At 44.5% G+C, this 17,859-nt stretch overlaps 1 protein-coding gene across 2 annotated transcripts in view; it reads left to right on the forward strand.

Annotated features, from left to right (window-relative positions):
* Nucleotides 1-543: 543 nt before the first annotated feature.
* ELK3 (ETS transcription factor ELK3) overlaps nucleotides 544-17,859 on the forward strand; it is a 143,366-nt gene continuing 126,050 nt past the window's right edge. The window contains exon 1 of one of the 2 annotated variants that reach the window (XM_064491611.1): nucleotides 544-631. In XM_064491611.1, the coding sequence (XP_064347681.1) occupies nucleotides 595-631 (37 nt within the window). In that variant the 5' untranslated portion in view covers nucleotides 544-594. The remainder of the gene's footprint in view (nucleotides 632-17,859) is intronic. The other variant, XM_064491610.1, reaches the window with a different exon arrangement.

Here is a 17,859-nt window from a genome sequence, read left to right on the forward strand (position 1 = left end):
AAGCTCAACCCGAGGAGGTTACAGATGCCTGGCTATGGCGCACAGACCAGACTCTACCAGTCCTGCCCGCCCGCCCAGCCTCGTCTCCTGCCCTTTTCCTTTCGCTTACTTTGCTTCAGCTTCGTGGGTCTTCTTTCTTCCTGAAACTTCTTCAGGCTTTTGCTTTGCCGTTCCTTCTACCTGCAGTGCCCTTCAGCCAACTCTTTGCATAGCCAACGTATTTGAAGCATTTGGGTCTTGGAGTAAATGCTACCTCCTCAGAGATCTTCTCTAACCCTCCTTCCAAAGTAGCCCTACTCACCCTTCTCTCTCCCGTGACTCTATTTTATTTATTTCATAGCCTTTATTACTTTTTTTAAAAAAAACTTTATTTTTTAGGACAGTGTTAGATTTACAGAAAAATTCCAAAGATGGTACAAAGTGTTCCCATGTACTCCCGCTCCTGCACCCGATTTCCCGTACTGCTAACATCTTACATTAGTGTGGAACATTTGTCATGATTAATTGATGCATCTTGTCCTGATGTCCTTTTTTCTGTTCCAGGAGTCCATCCAGGATGCCACAGGACATTTAGTTCTCTTCTTGGCTGCGATAATGGTTTTGATGACCTTGACAGTTTGGAGGAGTCCAGGTCAGGTGTTGCATAGAATATTCCTCAATTGAGATTTGTCTGATGTTTTTCTCAAGATTATTCTGGGGTTATGGATTTTGGGGAGGAAGACTACAGAGGTAAGTGCCATTTTCATCACATTGTACCAGGGGTTTACAACCTGCGATCTGGTTTGATTTGTGAATGTTGATGTTGATGTTGCTCACCTGGCTGAGGTGGTGTTTGTCAAGTTCTCTGGTATAAAATTACTCGTTTCCCCCCATTTTGGTAGAAATGGAAGGAAGTCAGCATGCACAGCCTACACTTAAGGAGCGGGGAGTCATGCCCTTGCTGTTTTTGAAGTTATTGTTCACATTTGTTCAGTTGTGTTTTGGATGACACTGTTGCTGGGCTAACCCACAGCCTTTCTCAGCCTCCTTCTTACCTGCTACTTTCAAGCAGATGCAGGAATGTCAGATGCCTATTGTCCTGTCTCCCTCCTGACAATGAACCAGAAGGGAATCTGATGTGTTTTGGGGAGGGCTTTTGCTTGTCTCACAAAAGAGGTAGACACTGTTCTATTGTTTTCTTCTTCTTTCTACCTTGAAAATGAAATCTTGGAGCTGCCATGGGCATCTTGTGACTATGAGTGACAAGCATGGTGGCAATAAATCAACATGCTAAAGATATCAGAGCAGAAATATGGAAAGAACTTAGGTCCTTGATGGTAACTGATGCTAGCAATCGCCTGTCTTTGGACTTCATGTCACGTGAGAAGAGTTTAAGCCATGGCTAGTGGGCTTTCCAGTTCTTGCAGCTCAAAGCATTCTTAACTGATAGGTATTTCTTTCATGTCTTCTTCTAAAAATGAGGCTCTGTAAGGACAGAGACCTTGTCTTCTTGTTCATGTTTATGTTTCCAGTTGTTGAATTAGAGTAGATACTCAGCATGTTCTTGTTGTATGAAGGAAGAGATGGATGATAATCTAAGGGAGAGGTAGGCTCTCAGGGAAGTTTTTTTTTAAGAATTAGGGAGACTAGGAAATATTTGTAGGATAACAAGAAGACATCAGAAGAGAGAAAGAGATGAAAGGTATAAAGGGGAGAGAGGAGAAAGAAGATAATTCATGAAGGATGGTCTCAGAAAAGGGACAAGGGACAGGATCCCATGCCCTGGTAGAAGTGTGTGTTGAATTATGAAAGGTGAAAAAATCAAATAGAGGTTCTTAATCTCTTCAATCAGGTTGCTGTTGAGAATCTTCAGCCAGGAAGCTCTGGGGGCTCTCCCCAGAAAAAGGCATGTAGTCATGTAACTGTCATTTTACATTTAGTTTCATGAGGTTCACAGACGCTGCTCCCCCAGTTATCCATGGCTCCCTAACTGTTGAATTTCAGTACCAGTGCAATTAAAACTAGAATGGGAAGAATTGATGTCAGATTATCAACTTTTATTGTCCAAACTAAAGATACTGAAAAAATAAAAGTTACTATATGCAACCTCCATCTTTTCAGTAAAGAATGGTTATTTTAGTCTCAAAAAGAGAGGAAGGAGCTGATCTCAAATAGTAAATACATTATTATTTATATTGAATAAATTTTGCATTACAGATAACTCACTGCATTTTCCTGAATACAACCACAATGCAGGTGTTAGGGTCAAACAATCTGAGCTCAGCTCTGCCCCTTACTTACTGTATGATTTTTTGGGAAGTTTCTAAACCTCTGTAAGTTTTGGTTTCCTTAACAGCAAAAGAGGAGAAAATGGAACCTAACTGATAGGGTTGTTATGAGAATGAAATAAGGTAATGTCAGTGAACCTAATCCTAAAACCCAGGGATAACCAGTTAACTTTCGGGGAAGCTTCCTTCTAAATATGGGTATGCAAATGATTATAGACATACAGATAGAGAGAGAGCTAGAAACACACACACAAATCAGATACTTGTGTGTATTTCTTTGTACTCTGCTTTCTCCCCCTCTTAACGATAAACCGTGAACACTCTTCTGGTCACTGCATATTCTTCTACAATATTATTCTAAGTGGTTGCATGGTAGCCTATAAAATGACGTAGCTTCATTTGTTAATTGTGCTTTTGGGTATTTAACTTACAAGGATAACTTGTGCTTTGCTTTATCAAACTTGGCAGATACTGTTTTTTTAAATTAGAGGTTTGCAGAAGCCCTGCGTCGAGTAAGCCTATCAATGCCATTTTTCCAACAGCATTTGCTCACGTCCTGTCTCTGTGTCACATGTTGGTAATTCTCCCAATATTTCAGACGTTTTCATTATTTTATTTGTTGTGGTGGTCTGTGATCAGTGATCTTTGATGATACTATTTCAAAAAGATTACAACTTGCTGAAGGTTCAGATGATGGTTAGAACTTTTTAGCAATACAGTGTTTTTAAATTAAGGTATGTACATTGTTTCTTCAGACATAATGCTACTGCATACATTATAGACTATCATATAGTGCAAACATGATTTTTATATGCTCTGGGAAACCAAAAATTTTGTATGACTCACTTTATTGTGATATTTGCTTTATTGTGGTGGTCTGGAACCGAACCTGCAATATCTCTGAGGTGTGCCGGTATGTCTGACTTTTCACAAAGATAAACAACTCTGCTAAGTTTTCTCATAGCCATGATTATTTCCTAGAAAAAAATTCCTAGATGAAGAAATGTTAGTCAGAGACACATGTTGTTTAAATTCCTTTGCTTCATAAAGCCACATTGACCTCTAAAAATTTTGTGCTAATTTATATTTCTTTCAACAATCTACGAAAGTGTTCATTTCTGAACTCCCTTATAGTACTATGCATTTTTCTCTTCTAAATTTTTTTCTTTTTGAGAGGAGAAAGATCATATCTGTTATTTTAATTTATATTTGTGTGTTTACTAGTAAAGTCAAGTTTTTCGAATGTTTATTGACTGATTTTGTTAATTATTTTGTGAATTTGCTGTTTGTGTCTTTTACCTATTTTAGGGATATTTTCATTTTCTTATTGATTAGTAGGAACTCTATATAATAAGGCCAGTGGTAATTTTTTGTCACTCAATTATGTTGCAAAGGACTAGGTCATTTATATTTCTGAAACCTAAACTGGAGCGGAGCACAGTGACTGACTTTGACAGTTACCCAGGACTTTAAACTGGGGAGGGGAGCATGGTGGAAAGTCAAGGGGTCGTGACATTCTGAGGTGGTGCTCATCTCTCACCTTAAATCCTAACTGGAGAGGGTGGCAAATCAACCAGATCAGAGGTGACGGCTGGGTGAATCGGGAGAGGGTGTTCAAAGACCTACAGAAGGCTTTGGAAGCTGCCAGTAATCTTGTCCTTTCATAGAATTTGAGGCTTTTAGTCAACAACCTTGAGGTCTGATTATTCAAATAATTTTAGATCTACAAACACCTGTCATTGTTTGATAAGAGCACAGGACTTTACCTTTGTTCTTGTTTCCCATGTCAGTGGTGTCTTCCTTCTATAATGGCTCCCTTTCTCCTTATTCACATGGTATGGATCCCTGGTAGCACTAGTAAGCGTATTGTATACCACAAATGATGCATTCTGTATTACGACGTTTTGCAGGAATGCATAAAAGCAGCCACACATATACTAGGCCCTTAATAAGTATTTGTTGAGCTGAATGCAGTGAAATTTCTCAGAATAGCACAAAGTTTTAAATTCTGATACAAAATAGCAAGTTTTACTTTAAAAAACTTGTTTCATAATGTAAGGAAAATGTGTCAGTAATTGTCTTTTCTTTTAGAATATGGTCAAAGAAATTATGAACTATCTTTCTTTTCTTTTCTTTCTTCCTTTCTCTCCTTTCTTTCCTTTCTTTCTTTCTTCAATCTTAGTTTGGTAGGAGTCTAGACTCAGCAAGTTCGGCAGCTATGGGTGGAAATGGGTCTCCATTTTCTGCTCCAATGGCTGGCATTATTGAAAGTCTTCACCTTTCTTTTAGTTCTGTGAAGTAAGTGCTTTGAGTTATCTGAATGTTTGTGTAACACACACTGTCCCGGGTTTGGTAGAGGGATTCAAAGGCAATATTTTTTTGGCTTTCAAGCTTACATGGCCCTAAAGGAGTGGAATTTAGAGCTGGCTCAGGGGATGAATTAGACTAGGTATTATAAATACCTAAATGTGCCCCAGGATTAGGGAGTGGCTCTCATAGTCTCCAAGACTTTCCAACTGAAGTCAGGAATACTACGCTTAATTATGTTGCTTTCCACTACTCCTGCTGCTTTCTGCCAAGCCATAGTTCATGACAAATTTTTGCCTATTCTCAAGCAAATAAGAGTAGTCAAGACATATAGCATCCTTTTTCATATATTAGACACCAGGCACCATTTTTTGTATTAACTCAATCCTGATAACAAATCTACAAGACAGGTTATATAAAGGCAATGATAGTTGCTGTAACAAAGAAACCCTAAAATTTTATTGACTTAATCCAAGAGATGGTTATTTCTCATCCCTTATCACTCATCTGCAGGTGTTTGGTAGGAAGGTCAGGGACCCAAACTCCTTTTATCTTGTAGCTTTCTGATACCCTAAGAGCCCTGAAGTCCTCCAGCAGCAGCTGGAGAACAAAAAGAGGACTGTCTGTTGGAGGTTTTTAGTGGGTGAGGCCTGAAAGCAGTGCATATCTTCTGCCATGCCATTCGCCAGAACTCGGACACATGGCCTCATCTAACTGCAAATGTTGTTAAGAAATATGGTCTAGCTATATTTCCAGGTAAAAGAGGAAATGGTTTTGAAGAACCATACATCTGCCTCAGTCTGCCTTTTGGTTACCGAATAACCTCACTCACCTAAACCTTCTTCCTACACAGATGACACACTCATTCCCTCCCCAGAGGAGGAAGCCCAGTGTCCTTTACAGTTACAACATTCATCTAAAAATCCAAGATTACTGGGTGACAGGTGGCTTTTTTCCATCAGGATGGGGTGTTTGCCTCATTGTACATTGACCTCTGAATAGAAACGACCAGCTCCCATCTCTGCCCCATTCGTATCCAATATAAAGTGTTGGGCAAAGATGGGATGAAGTGATAAACATGCCCATTTGGAAAAGGAGGAATGGGGGACACACAACGCACATCCTTGGCAATGGTGGAGTCCCTGTGAGGACATGCAGTGACCCTGTCTTGGGAGCAGGAGTACATTCCTTGGCTGCACCTTGCTTATTGCACCCTGATCTGCCTCTCCGGGAGGAGCTCCCTGTCCTTTGCTCTCTGTGGTGCACCTCTGCTCTCTGGAAGTCTCCTTCATAACCCTTATCCTCCATGGCCACCTTTGAGCCTATGAGGTGGGCGTTGGAAAGGCCATCCTCTCTGAGGGCTGCACAGCTTTTGAAGCCAACTTCCTGCTTAAGCATGTTTGGAGACTCAAGGTTTGGTTCAAGGCTCTAACTGTCGGAGGCCTTTAAATATAGGCTCATTTTTCCCTTTGGCAATATAATTCCCTGAAGACTTTGAAAGATCTAATCTTTGCTTCTCAACAATTCTATGAGCAGAAGTTCATGCCCAAAGTTTTTTCCCTATACATAGTGTTTAAGTTTCATTTTCTTATTGGCTTCCTCACTCATGCCTCTCTCTCGAGTGGCTTTCTTGAGAGTATCTGAAATAATAGGCATGGACGGGGAAATCACATCCTTAATCAGATCTTTGTTAATAGGTCTGACTCAGAAAGGGCCTTCGCCTCTCAAATAGTATTACTATGCAGGATCCAGAAGTAGTAGGCTTTTTATAACCCTTGAGATCCTGTGTTTCTGGATTCTCAAGCCTCTTTCAGTTCTTTTGAAAACCAGCCAATCTTTCCTGAACTTATCTCTTTCTTGTAATTCCTTGCTAAGGGCAGAGTTGTGCAAGTAACTGCCTCCTGAATCTGGGGCCCCAGGTGCCTCACTCACCTCACCCTAGTCCCTGCCCTGGGAAGGGTCAACACACCCTATTACTCTGACTTTTCCCAACCACTTCCCTTGAAACTTAGTAGGTGTGCTGTCTGCCACAGAAGGCAACAGTTTTACCAGATGTTTTGCCACTTTATAAAACAGGTCTCCTTCCTTCCAGCATTTTATATCACTTTCCTCACCAGTTACCACTCAACTGCAAAACTGCTAAGTCAGTGCCCTGTTATTTTAGGTTTTTGTTATGGCAGTGCTCCATTTCTTGGTACCAATTTTGTGTTGGTTGGTGTAACCCTAGATGCTATAACAAACCATCGAATTTCAGTAGCTTAATTCAATAAAAGTTATTTCTTCTCACAGTCAAGCCAAGGTAGGCACCCTCTGCATGGTGCTTCAGGGCCTCAGGCCACTGCTGCTTTGGGTTCTGCCGTGCCCCCGGGCCATGGAGTCTTTTGCTTCCAGGCAGTGGATCAGTTAAGACACAGAGGCTTCAGTTCTATTCACATTTCTTGGGGCAGAACTCAGTCATGTCCACACCTAATACAAAGGAGGCAGAGGGATATAATCTATTCATGTGCTCAGTGAGAAGGACCAGGCTTTGGTGAACACATGACTGCCTCTTTGACAAACACATACAGCACCAAGGAAACTGAGCCATGAACCGGGGCTTCAGAGCATGATGGTCTCCATAAGGTAGGTCCAGGTGCTTGACCACATCTGGGTAAGGTCTTTTTAAAAAAATAGTAGTTCACTATAACCATTTTCTGGGGGCAATTTCTGTAAGGATAGAGGCAAACCTAGGATAAACTGGACATGTACCTGCCCTCCTCCACCTTTTTTCTCTGTAGATAACCCAAGGATTCCTTGCCCTTCTCCAGTCATTGATGTGTCTGGTGCTAGGGAGCGGGTGTTGATAGACCACAGGGACGGTGTGTCGGGATAGGTTGCATCCAAGGGGCTGGGCAGCCATTTCTTCACAAATACTGAGCTGTGATGACTTGCCCACAGCAGAACTTGAGTGCAAGTAGTTTTGGGGAGTGACCCCAGAAGGCACAATTAAGAAATGAGGGAGGTAGGTCAGGGGAGAGAGAAAACCCAAAAGTAGGTTATGATCAGGGGCAACAGAGATTCAATCCCAGGGTCACAGGTTGCCCCCTTCCTGGCCTGAGGGATTTCGGTGATTCCAGCAGGGGAAGGAAAATTTCTTCACTCAGTTGTCAAACAGCCTCCCACCCCACGGACTTCCCTCTTTCTCCCTCCATCCCTGATGATCTGGCTTCCTAAACCACTTTTGATCTTCTGACTCCTCTTGAGTTGAAGCAGACCAAGTGGCCCCTCAGCACCACAGTTCAGGGAGGGTCTGTGTTTTTTTCAGCGAAACCCCTTACTCCCTACTTGTTCTTCCCCCTTCCCATACTGCTAACTTCTAATCACAGTAGTGACTCTGGGCTTGTCTGTTTAGTTCTGTGTAAAAAGGGAAAGTTGAGGAGATGACCCCTCCCTGTGGGGACTGGTTCCCTTCCCTTTTTCCACACGTGGAAGCAGGACCAGTAAGGGACTTTCAGTTAAAACACACAAGTGGGCATGAGCTCACATGTGCACGCACATGTGCGTGTGCGCACGCACACACACACACCAATTTAAAAAAAAGAAAAAAGACAGTGGTGGTCTGTTTATTGCCTATGGCCCCAGTTATTGGTTCATAGTTGGGCATATGACCTTAGGTGATCCAATCAGCAACTCAGGACTTTCATTTAATGATTTGGGACAGCTGCTCCTGCTAGAAATGAACAAGGAAGCATGCTTGGCTCCCTGAGGTTTCTAGTAGTCCTCTTGCTCTTTTGACAGGAACCAGCTTTAGAATGAACTTGACCATCATAGAAAGCAGAGAAGAGACATAAAGAGAAAGCTGGATTTGTGTGTGTGTGTGTGACATGGTTGAGTCACTGTATCCATCCTCACCTGAAGTCATTCCAGAGATATTCTGCTACTTGAGCCAACAAACTCCCATTTACTGTGTGTATCAGTTTGGGCAAGGTTTTCTGTTACTTGCCACCAAACACGTCCTGATATAAGCAGCTTTCCATGTAAATGCTGTCCACAGTTCTCTGGCAGAATGTTCTCACCACCTGGGATCCTGGGATCTCAGAACACAGGAAACAGTCACCCCAGAAAATCTGCAAACCATTTGAGGCTTAAGATTGGAGAGTTACATCATGTTCTGAGAGAAGAAAAGCCACCTTCAGAGCATACGCTGTCCAAAATCCTGGAGGAATGAATCCCAGGAACTGTCAGAGCAGCGAACATTACCTGGCATCAGATAATCTCAGCTGCTCCCCGAGTGTGAGGGCCGGGCGTTCTTCCTGAAACAGAGGGTCTTTGGCAACTTGCTTCTGGATACTGACGTGTTTACGGTCATGTTCACCAATTGCCGGAAGCATGGGGTGGAAACTGATTCTGAATGCAGCGTCTCCGTGAATACTGACATCCTGCTTCAACATTTGTTTCTGAAAATCCTTTACCAATTCGTGCTTCTTTCAAGATAATCTAGGTTCACGATGAGCAGGACAGGCTGTGGAGTCAGACTACCTGGACTTCCCTCCCAGGGCTGGCGAACCCCAAAAGCATCTCAGGGCTGATCTCCCCCGGCAGATAGGTGTCCTAGAGCCTAGTCTCAGCAAATCCTCTGCGCAGAGCAGTCACTTGAGATCTTGAAGGACTAATGTACAGTGGGCTTCCTAGAGCCTATTCTTCCCAGTAGTGTTGATTGTCATCAAGTTGGAGAGGAATTCTAGTCTATTGTCCAAGAGCATCAACAGCCTGTAGCCAGACTGCTGGAGTTTGAATCTCAGATGCACCACTGGGCAAGTTGCCTCACCTCTCCGTGCCTCAGCTTCCCGCTCTGTGAAATGGAGGTAGTAAAACACTGTCTCTCTTCCAGAGTTACTTGGGAGGAGAAAGACGTTACTACAGGCAGTCTTAGAAAAATGCCTGGCGTCAATAAATACTAGCTGTTAGGTTGCTGGCAACTTGCTAATAAATGATGATACAAAGACACCAGAGCAAAAATGACTTAGCAGTGAAAAAGGAGAAGTGTCTACACAAAGCAGAGGCTACCGTTTAATGTCTGACAAAAAAGAGAACGGTTGGGGTGCCTTTCAACAAGACCCAATCTGCTGTCTCCAGCCAGGGTGGAGTTTCTGGGCTGGAACCGACAAGACGGAAGGGGAAGCCCAGCCACCTCCTTCCTGTTGCCGCTGCAGCCTTCGTGGCCAGCAGCTGGTGTGGCTTTTCTTTGCTGCTGCATTAATCCTCCCACTCATTGTAACAAGCATCCCTTACTTTTAAATTTCACTTTACATTTTCAGAGCCCTTCCACATCTATATTTATTCCCCTTCTAATGTGATGCTCAGAATAGAATCAGGTAGCATATATTGTTTTCCCATTTTACAGATGGGGAAAATAGGGCTTGGGCTTGCAATCCAGTTTCAGTAACATTCAAAACATGCAAATATCATGGATATTCTCTCCCTCTCTCTCTCCCTCTCTCTCTCTCTCTCTCTCTCTCTCTATATATATATATATACACACACATACACACACACATAGTTTCAGGGCCCCTTTATTTTATATGTGTGTGTGTGTATTTAAAATTTTCTTACTGCCCTAGAGTTTCCTAGGGCACAGTTTGCAAGTTACATGCCTACGGGATCTCTCTAGGGGCTGGCTTTTCTGTCCTGATTCTCATCTAAAAGTAGTTGATGGAAGTCCCTATAGACCTGGAACCTGGGAAATTTATGAAGTTTAATTAGTTATGCTTTGTGTCAAAGTCACAGTCAAATAAAAACAAAGTACTAAACCTCATATCTTAGACCCTAAAAATATGGATAACAATAAACTGGATAAATGGATACCTGTTAGCTGCTCCTCAACCAAGTCCCCAGTGTGTAGACCTCTGCACACACACTTACCCTAAGTAGCACAAGTATCCATTTCTGCCCATGTTTCTTACTCTCAAGTATTATATTTTTTATTTTCAAAATTTTCTATAATTAAAAAATGTATTGCTGTTCTTTCCTTACGTTTTAATAATAATGGGTAACTCATATGGAGCATTCCGTGTGTCAGGTGCTGTCTTAAGAACTTTATATGTATTAAATCATTTGCTTTTCAGAACAACCCAATTAGATAACTACTATTATTTTTCTCCTTTTATAGATGACATCACTGAGGTACAGTGACCTGTCACTACTAGCTTTAAACCCTCCAGAACCAGGACACTTAACTACTATGCTAATCTACATGTTCATGGTAGGATTTCAATAACACCAGCAAAAAGAAAAGATGAAAAATTTATAAGTACAATCCCAACACTCAGATACAACTACTATTAATGTTTGGCTTATATTAATGGTTATAAATCAGGCAGTGAATGGGTGGAGTGGAAGGGAGAGGAATATATCAGAATTATTTAGGGAGCTTTTAAAATTTGCATATGATTAAGGTATTCTACCCAACAGGGAAAGGCAAGCATGAGGATTTGGGGGAAAAATTAGGTTATAATAAACATCTTCCCCTCCCCACTTCCATATTCCAAATCCCCCACACCATCCCAGTTGAAAGCCTCTGGTATATCTTTCCAGTCTTATTTTCTATGCATACCTACATATGCATACACAGAAATACACACTTATAAATGATAAATAGGAAAACAAATAAATGGTAGTTAAAAAAAAAAATACTAGGGCAAGCAGGAGATGCTGGCACATAGTATGCTAACATTCCCAATTGCACTGGATTCTTACTGTACCTCAGAGGCACAACAGTGAGACAGAGTTTCCAGGTTGGAACCCGATAGGCTTTTCAGCATCAATAGCTCTTCCTGTGAATTTGTTGTTTTGTGATTTGAGCAGGTGGAAGTGGCCAAGTTATTTTCCTGCCCAGGTTCTCCCAGGGGCCTTGTACCCTGGGCTGATTTGTGCTTTACTGTCTCCTAGACACAGCCCCGTGCCAGGGCACTGGACGACTGCCTGTGCTCATAGTATTCCCCATTCAGGTGGGCACCAGTCGGGGGCGGGGGGTGGGGAGGGGGGGAAGAGGCCTCAGGCAAACCCAGCAGGGTGCCTGGCGTGCTCAGGGAGGAGTGAGAACCTGAGCCGAGGGGAGCGCCAGAGTAAGGTGCTTCCTGTCTCCACTCCAGGTCACAGCCCACCGGAGCCCCTGGGACCTAGCTCCCAGGTATTGATTTCCTCTCCTGTCCCCCTCAGCGGGCCAGGCCCTCCTTAAGGGCAGGAAGCCGATCTGGTTATTTTGTCTTCTTCTTGTATTCTGAGTGCCTGGAATGGCACCTGGAACAGAATGGGAGCAGCAGCTCCTTGTCGGGATGAGTAATAGGCATGACCAAGGCTAATCCTGAGGTTCTGCTCTGTGCCTCAAAGGTAGATTCACAATACAGGTTCCATTCCAGTCTTCCCAACAGCTTCATAAGGGAGAGTCTAGAGTCTATTATTCCCTGCATTGTCGAGCTGAGGAAATTCGGAAGAGAGAGAGTTTGAGTAACTAGCCCAAGGCCGTACAGGTAAGTGGCTGGCTGCAATCAAACCCAGGAGGCTGAGCTCGAGAGTTCAAATTCTCTCTCCCTTCTCTGCTCCTTCTCCCATCCCTCGCTCTCCTTCAGTTCAGTGGCCATAGTGACCACCTCAGTTTCTCTTTATCATGTCACCCCCCTGATCCAGAACCTTCCAGGTCAGACTCCCCAGCGTCTATCCACAGTTGTCCCCCACTTCAGAAGCAGTAGCAGTTTGATCCTGACTCTGTTTATACACTGTGTAACCTTGGACATGTCACTGAACCTCTCCCCACCTCGTGCTTCTCAACCAAGAAATGAGGGCAGTAATAGTACCAACTTCATGTGGCACTTACGAGGGCTTAATAATCGTTGATCATGGGAACTGCTTAGAACATGGGTTTGCGAACTTTCTCTGCAAAGAGCCAGATGGTAAATATTTTCAGCTTTGTGGGCCATATGGTCTCTGTCACAACGACTCAGCTCGGCCACTGTCGTGAAAAGGCAGCCTCAGACAATAGGAAAAAGAGTGTGGCTGGGTGCCAAGAAAACCTTATTTATGGACACTGAAATTTGAATTTCAGATAATTTTCATGTGTCATGAGATATCCCCTTTAAACATTTCCACCCCCCAACCATTAAAAAATGTAAGAGCCTTTCTTAGCTGAGGGAGAACACGGACACAGGTGCTGGGCTGGGTGTGGTGGGCGGGCTGTAGTTTGCTAACTCCTAGTTTGGAGCATTGTCTGGGATAGAGGAAGTGCTCAGTAAATCCAGAAGAAACAATGTGCGGAAAGGAGGCCAGGTGGGAGTGGGTACGGTGCTGAAGGCTTCAGCCTGGTGGTAGGGAGTGAGTGCAAGAGACAGGCCAGGTATCAAGAGACTGAATCAAGGAACCGACCTCTGCTGAGCGCGGAGTGTGGCCAGGCACCACTTTCTCCATGGCCTCCCACTCCATCCTGTTGACAGAGGATATGAGTGAGGCTCAGAGAGAGCAAGTAACATGCCTGAAGTTGCACAGGTTTTAAGCATTAGAGTCAGGATCTGAACCTGGTTTTTACAAGATGCCAAAGACTCAGCTTTTTCTACTCTACTGTCATGTACTGTACACACATTGAGAAGCCACGATGTGTAAGGTGCTGTGCCAGGTCTGGGAACACAGTGGTATAAAAGATTTAGCTTTGGCCAGATGGAGTGGATGGTGTAGTAGGAGACCAGAAATAAGCAATTATCAGTCAGGGTGAAAACTCCTCTGTTGAGAACACACGGGAGGGGCTCAGAGCTGAAGAGTCTAACCCACGTTAGAGAAATCAGAGCAGGCTTCCTGAAGGAAGTGATGTCTAAACTGAGACTGCAGGTCAACGAGGAAAGACCCAGGGAATAATAACACTAAGCTACAATTTCTTGCTCAACCAGGTTGTCAGCGGGGGCCCCCTCCTCCTGAGAAATCTGATTCTGAGATTCATGGCCTTTGATGGTGCCTGCCCAAGAGGGTCTCGCTGTCTTCTGCCCATATCTGGAGAGGTGCCTCCACCTCTCTCACACTGAAATGCTATCACGATTTTGCCCCACAGCTCCCTGGACACATGACTCAGCCCATTCTCTGTTTTCCTTATTACTTACTTCAAGTCTTCCATGAATTGGTAAACCTGACTCAAGATTTTGGTGGAGGGAGGCGGGTGTCCTGAGGAGGGGTCACTTCTGGAGTGCAGGGTTTCCGCCCTCTCCTGGCCCCCCACTTCCTCCCTGGAGTTGCAAACAAAATCCTCCCTTTGTCTTGCTGTGAGTGTCCCGCCCACCTCCGGCCCTAAGGATCTTGGTTTCTACTTCTAGCAAAGTATTTTCTCAACAAACACAGCTCTACCTTCCTGAGAAGAATTCTGATGAATAAAATGTTCTTCTATATTGTCCCATGTGATTCTCCTAGCAAACCTCCAGAATAGTTATCATTGTCCCCATTTTACAGGTGGGGAAACTGAGTAGCCCACTTGATGGCATTGAGAGTTAAGAGCAGGACTGTCTGAATCCAAATCTCTGGTGAAATTAATATCCTTATATGGACCCCATTTCTGACCCTGTTCATCTTTCCTGCCCTTCCTCCTAGTATGGCCCCTCCCCTCCCCTTCCCACATCCAGTCAGAGGGGTACTGGATATTAATGTCACCAGAGATGCTATTTTCCAGTGACTTGTACCCACACAATCTCAGGGTGAACGTTTCTTACTCTGATTTTTTTGTACTGGGAGAACTGGTCCAGATTGGCTGTGGCAAGCACCCCAAACAGACAAGGCTCCTTCTTACAAGGAGCAAAATTGCCCTAATGGACCAGGGTTCTGATGCTCAGTTTGGGGAGAGTGCCTCGACCTGGCTGCGGACACCCCCGGGACACCCAGGCCTGAGGCTCATCCCGCTGGCTAGGCCTGAGGCTAAGGAGACAGAAGAGGAAGCAGGAAATGAGGAGAGAGACAGTTCTGGATGCAACAAAGCAATTTTAGATTTCAAGTGAATCCTGCTGGTGAAGCTAGAAACTAGAGATGTTCACACAGGCCAGAGTTTGGGGCCAGCCCTCCGGAGAGCTTGGTTCCAAGTCTGGGAACTGAAGTTATTGTGAAGTCAGTGTCTCAGCATAGGAATCAAGGCCTCATTTTTAGCACCCAAAAGAATTTGGGGACAGGGACTCTAGCAGCATCTTAGGGGTGCTGACAGCATTGACCCTCATGCAACGTGTGGGTCCGTGAGAGCTGGGTGCCCAGAGGAAGGCTTGACGTGCAGCAGAGAACGGGGAGCCCCGCCCTCAGGAAGCCTTGAGCAGGAGCAGCAGAAATGTGCTTCCTCTCCCGGCCAACTCCAACCCCGAAGGTCACTGTGGGCTGACAAACCCTCCCCCCACACCCTGTGACTCGTGTCCAGCTCCCCTCGCCCCACCCCTGCCCTCACCATGTCCCTCTGCTGAATCAGGCCAGTCTTTTTCTTTCTTTCTTTCTTTCTTTTGGAGGTACTGGGCTTGAACCCTGGACCTCGTACATGCTAAGCATGCACCCTACCACTGAGCTCTACCCACCCGCTCAAGCCAATCTTTACCCCATCTCTCTCCTCTCTGGGCTGTCTGGTCTTTGCACCTGTGCTCTCAGAGATGAAGGGAACTGAAGGCCACTCTCACAATGGCAGATGTGCACTGGCCCCAGAGGGTCTGCATCTGTTTCATGGGGGGTAGCACTGGGTAGTACACTGGGTAGCCCTGGAAGTAGGAAATCCTCTTCAGCAGCTAAAGCAAAGATCACTTAGAGCTGTGCCTGGTCTGTGGTAACAGCACTGGAGCTCTGCTACTCTTCTTGCCTCCAGCCCAGCTCTGAGGTGTGCGAGAGTGAGCAGGCAAATGAATGAGGTGGGGATTGATGGGGCCCTGAAGGTTGAATATTTGAGAGGCTGGATGGGGCAAGTGCCTGTGCAAAGGCCCAGCGGTAGGAATTAGCAAGGTGTCTTTGTAGCAGTGTGAGTGGACCACAAGGAGTAGAGTGAGGCATTCACAGTAGTGAAAGCAGGTTACAGACTCTCAGGACCAGATTGTTGAGGGCCTTGATTGCCAGCCTGAGGTATTTGAATTTTATCCTGTAGGCGATGGGGAGTTGGCTGATTTGACATAATTTTGCTGTTATAGATTAAGACTTGGTATTTAACTGAACTCCTACAAAATTCAAAAGTGCAAAGTTCAATTGGGTACAAACTTGAACTCCTACTTTGCATTTTGGTGTCTTCTTCCTCCCTCCCTCCCTCCTTCACTTTCTCCCTCCCTTCCCATCTCCCTCTCTTTTACTTACTCTTCCTGCATTTTCCCAATTCAAAAATTCTATGCATTATATCCTTCATGTAATTGGTAACTAATTACCATCTCCTGGGAATCTTCACATCAATTGTTGAGAAGTTTGGAAATGTGACAAGTCCTTTTTTTTCTGTTTTGAGCAAGATTAGGCCACTAATTTTACATCCTGGGTGAATGTCTAATTTCTCATCTCTGAGGTTGTCAGATCCTGTTCTCTTCTACCAGAGACTTAATTTATGCTGTAAGAGTTACCAGATGAAGCTCTAATTTGGGTTACCAGTGTATCTCACTCTCCCCAGCCCTAATAGACCAATGGTTTTCAACCACGGACTGTTTTGACCCTCAGGGGACATTTGGCAATGTCTGGAGACACTTCTGGTTGTCACAGCCTGGGTGTGTGGTGGGGGTAACATGCTACTGGCCTTTGGTGGGAGGGGGCCAGAGCTGTTGCTAAACATCCTACAATGCGCAGGACAGCCCCGACAATTCTTTGGATAACAAAGAGTTATCTGGCCCCAAATGTCAGTAGTGCTGAGGTTAAGGAATCCTGGATAAGACAAGAACCTGTTACAGAAAGGAAAGTGAAGTGAATGGAGTGCGAATCTGTGTGGACAGGGTGGGGATGAGGAAGGATGACTGATCCGAGGAAAAGATCTACCAGAAGCAACTGTGCTGAGAAGGATTTAGCATTAGAAAGACAACCAGAATTTTTACAGTGATGCTGTTTATGAGCAAATGCAACTTGTCTATTTTTAATTAGCTCTATGGAGATATTAAAATTGCAGTATATTATCCCTAAGAACAATAGGTCAACCAAAACCTTATTGCTAGAAGCCACCCACTTGCCCAGTTTGTAATGAAACCTGGTGTATTTATTGGCTCTGAAAGGCTACCAGCAAGAGTAGCTACAGCTGTGTGGGGCTTTGCAGCATTGCCAGTTACATCATTTGAAGCCCCTTGTGGCTTTGACTTTCAGGAAATATAGGTAATAGTCTTGGAAGGGAGCAGGCAGCAGACACCCATTTTGGTGGGGGAAATGTAGCACCTAAAGCATTTTTCTATCTAAGTGGTAAGACATTAACCTTGATCCTCTTAGCAAGTAATTATTAACTCAGTTTGGAGGAGCGGGGACTCTGATCCCAGGGATTCACTGGATCAATAATGTCTCTCACAGATCTGATGGTCTCGGCTCCCTTCGCAGTAAGCTCTGCCTACCTGGCCCCTTGGTCCTCAACCCTGCCCTCTCCCCCGTCTGCACTCACTGCCTGGTGCTCTCATCCAGGTCCGAGGCATTTATCCTCTCCGTAGGCCAACAGCCCTTCATGCTAACGGGCAATCCCACTGCATTCCCTGGTCCTTTGACTCTCCTGCTTCCCTGGAGGACCATTTCACATCTTTCTCCTCCTCAAACCTCCAACATCCCCTTCCTCATCACTTGGCACTGATGACCTTACCTCCCATCTCCCTGAGAAAACAGAAGCAATCAGAAGATGCTTCCACCGATCCCGTCACATCTGTGTCCTCTTCACTCTTCTTTCTTTCAAGTAACTGCATGGGGTCCAGCCCTAGATTCTGCCCCCTCTGCCAGTGCACGGACCTCACTGCTTCTTCCTTCTCAATTCATCTTCCCTCCACGATTTCAACTGGATTATTTCTATCAACTTATTTACAACACATTCCATGTTTTTGAAATCTTCCTTAACCCCCACATCTCCCTTCAGCTGTGGCCCCAGTTTTCAGTTACCATAACAGCAAAAAAGAGTTGCCTCCTCCTTCCTCTCTCCTGAAGCCTTTTATTTACATTATCATTCCATCAAAACCACCAAAACCTACTCCTGTCAAGGGTACTGTGACCTCCACTGTGCCAAATTCAATGGTTAATTTTCATTCCTTGACACACTCCTGACAGTCTGGGAAAGCATGGTTGTTTTCTTAGTGGTGAAATGTCTTCAACCCAGGGAAGATTTAGA

This window comes from Camelus dromedarius, chromosome 11 (assembly GCF_036321535.1).
Source record: "Camelus dromedarius isolate mCamDro1 chromosome 11, mCamDro1.pat, whole genome shotgun sequence".
Lineage (NCBI taxonomy): Eukaryota > Metazoa > Chordata > Mammalia > Artiodactyla > Camelidae > Camelus > Camelus dromedarius.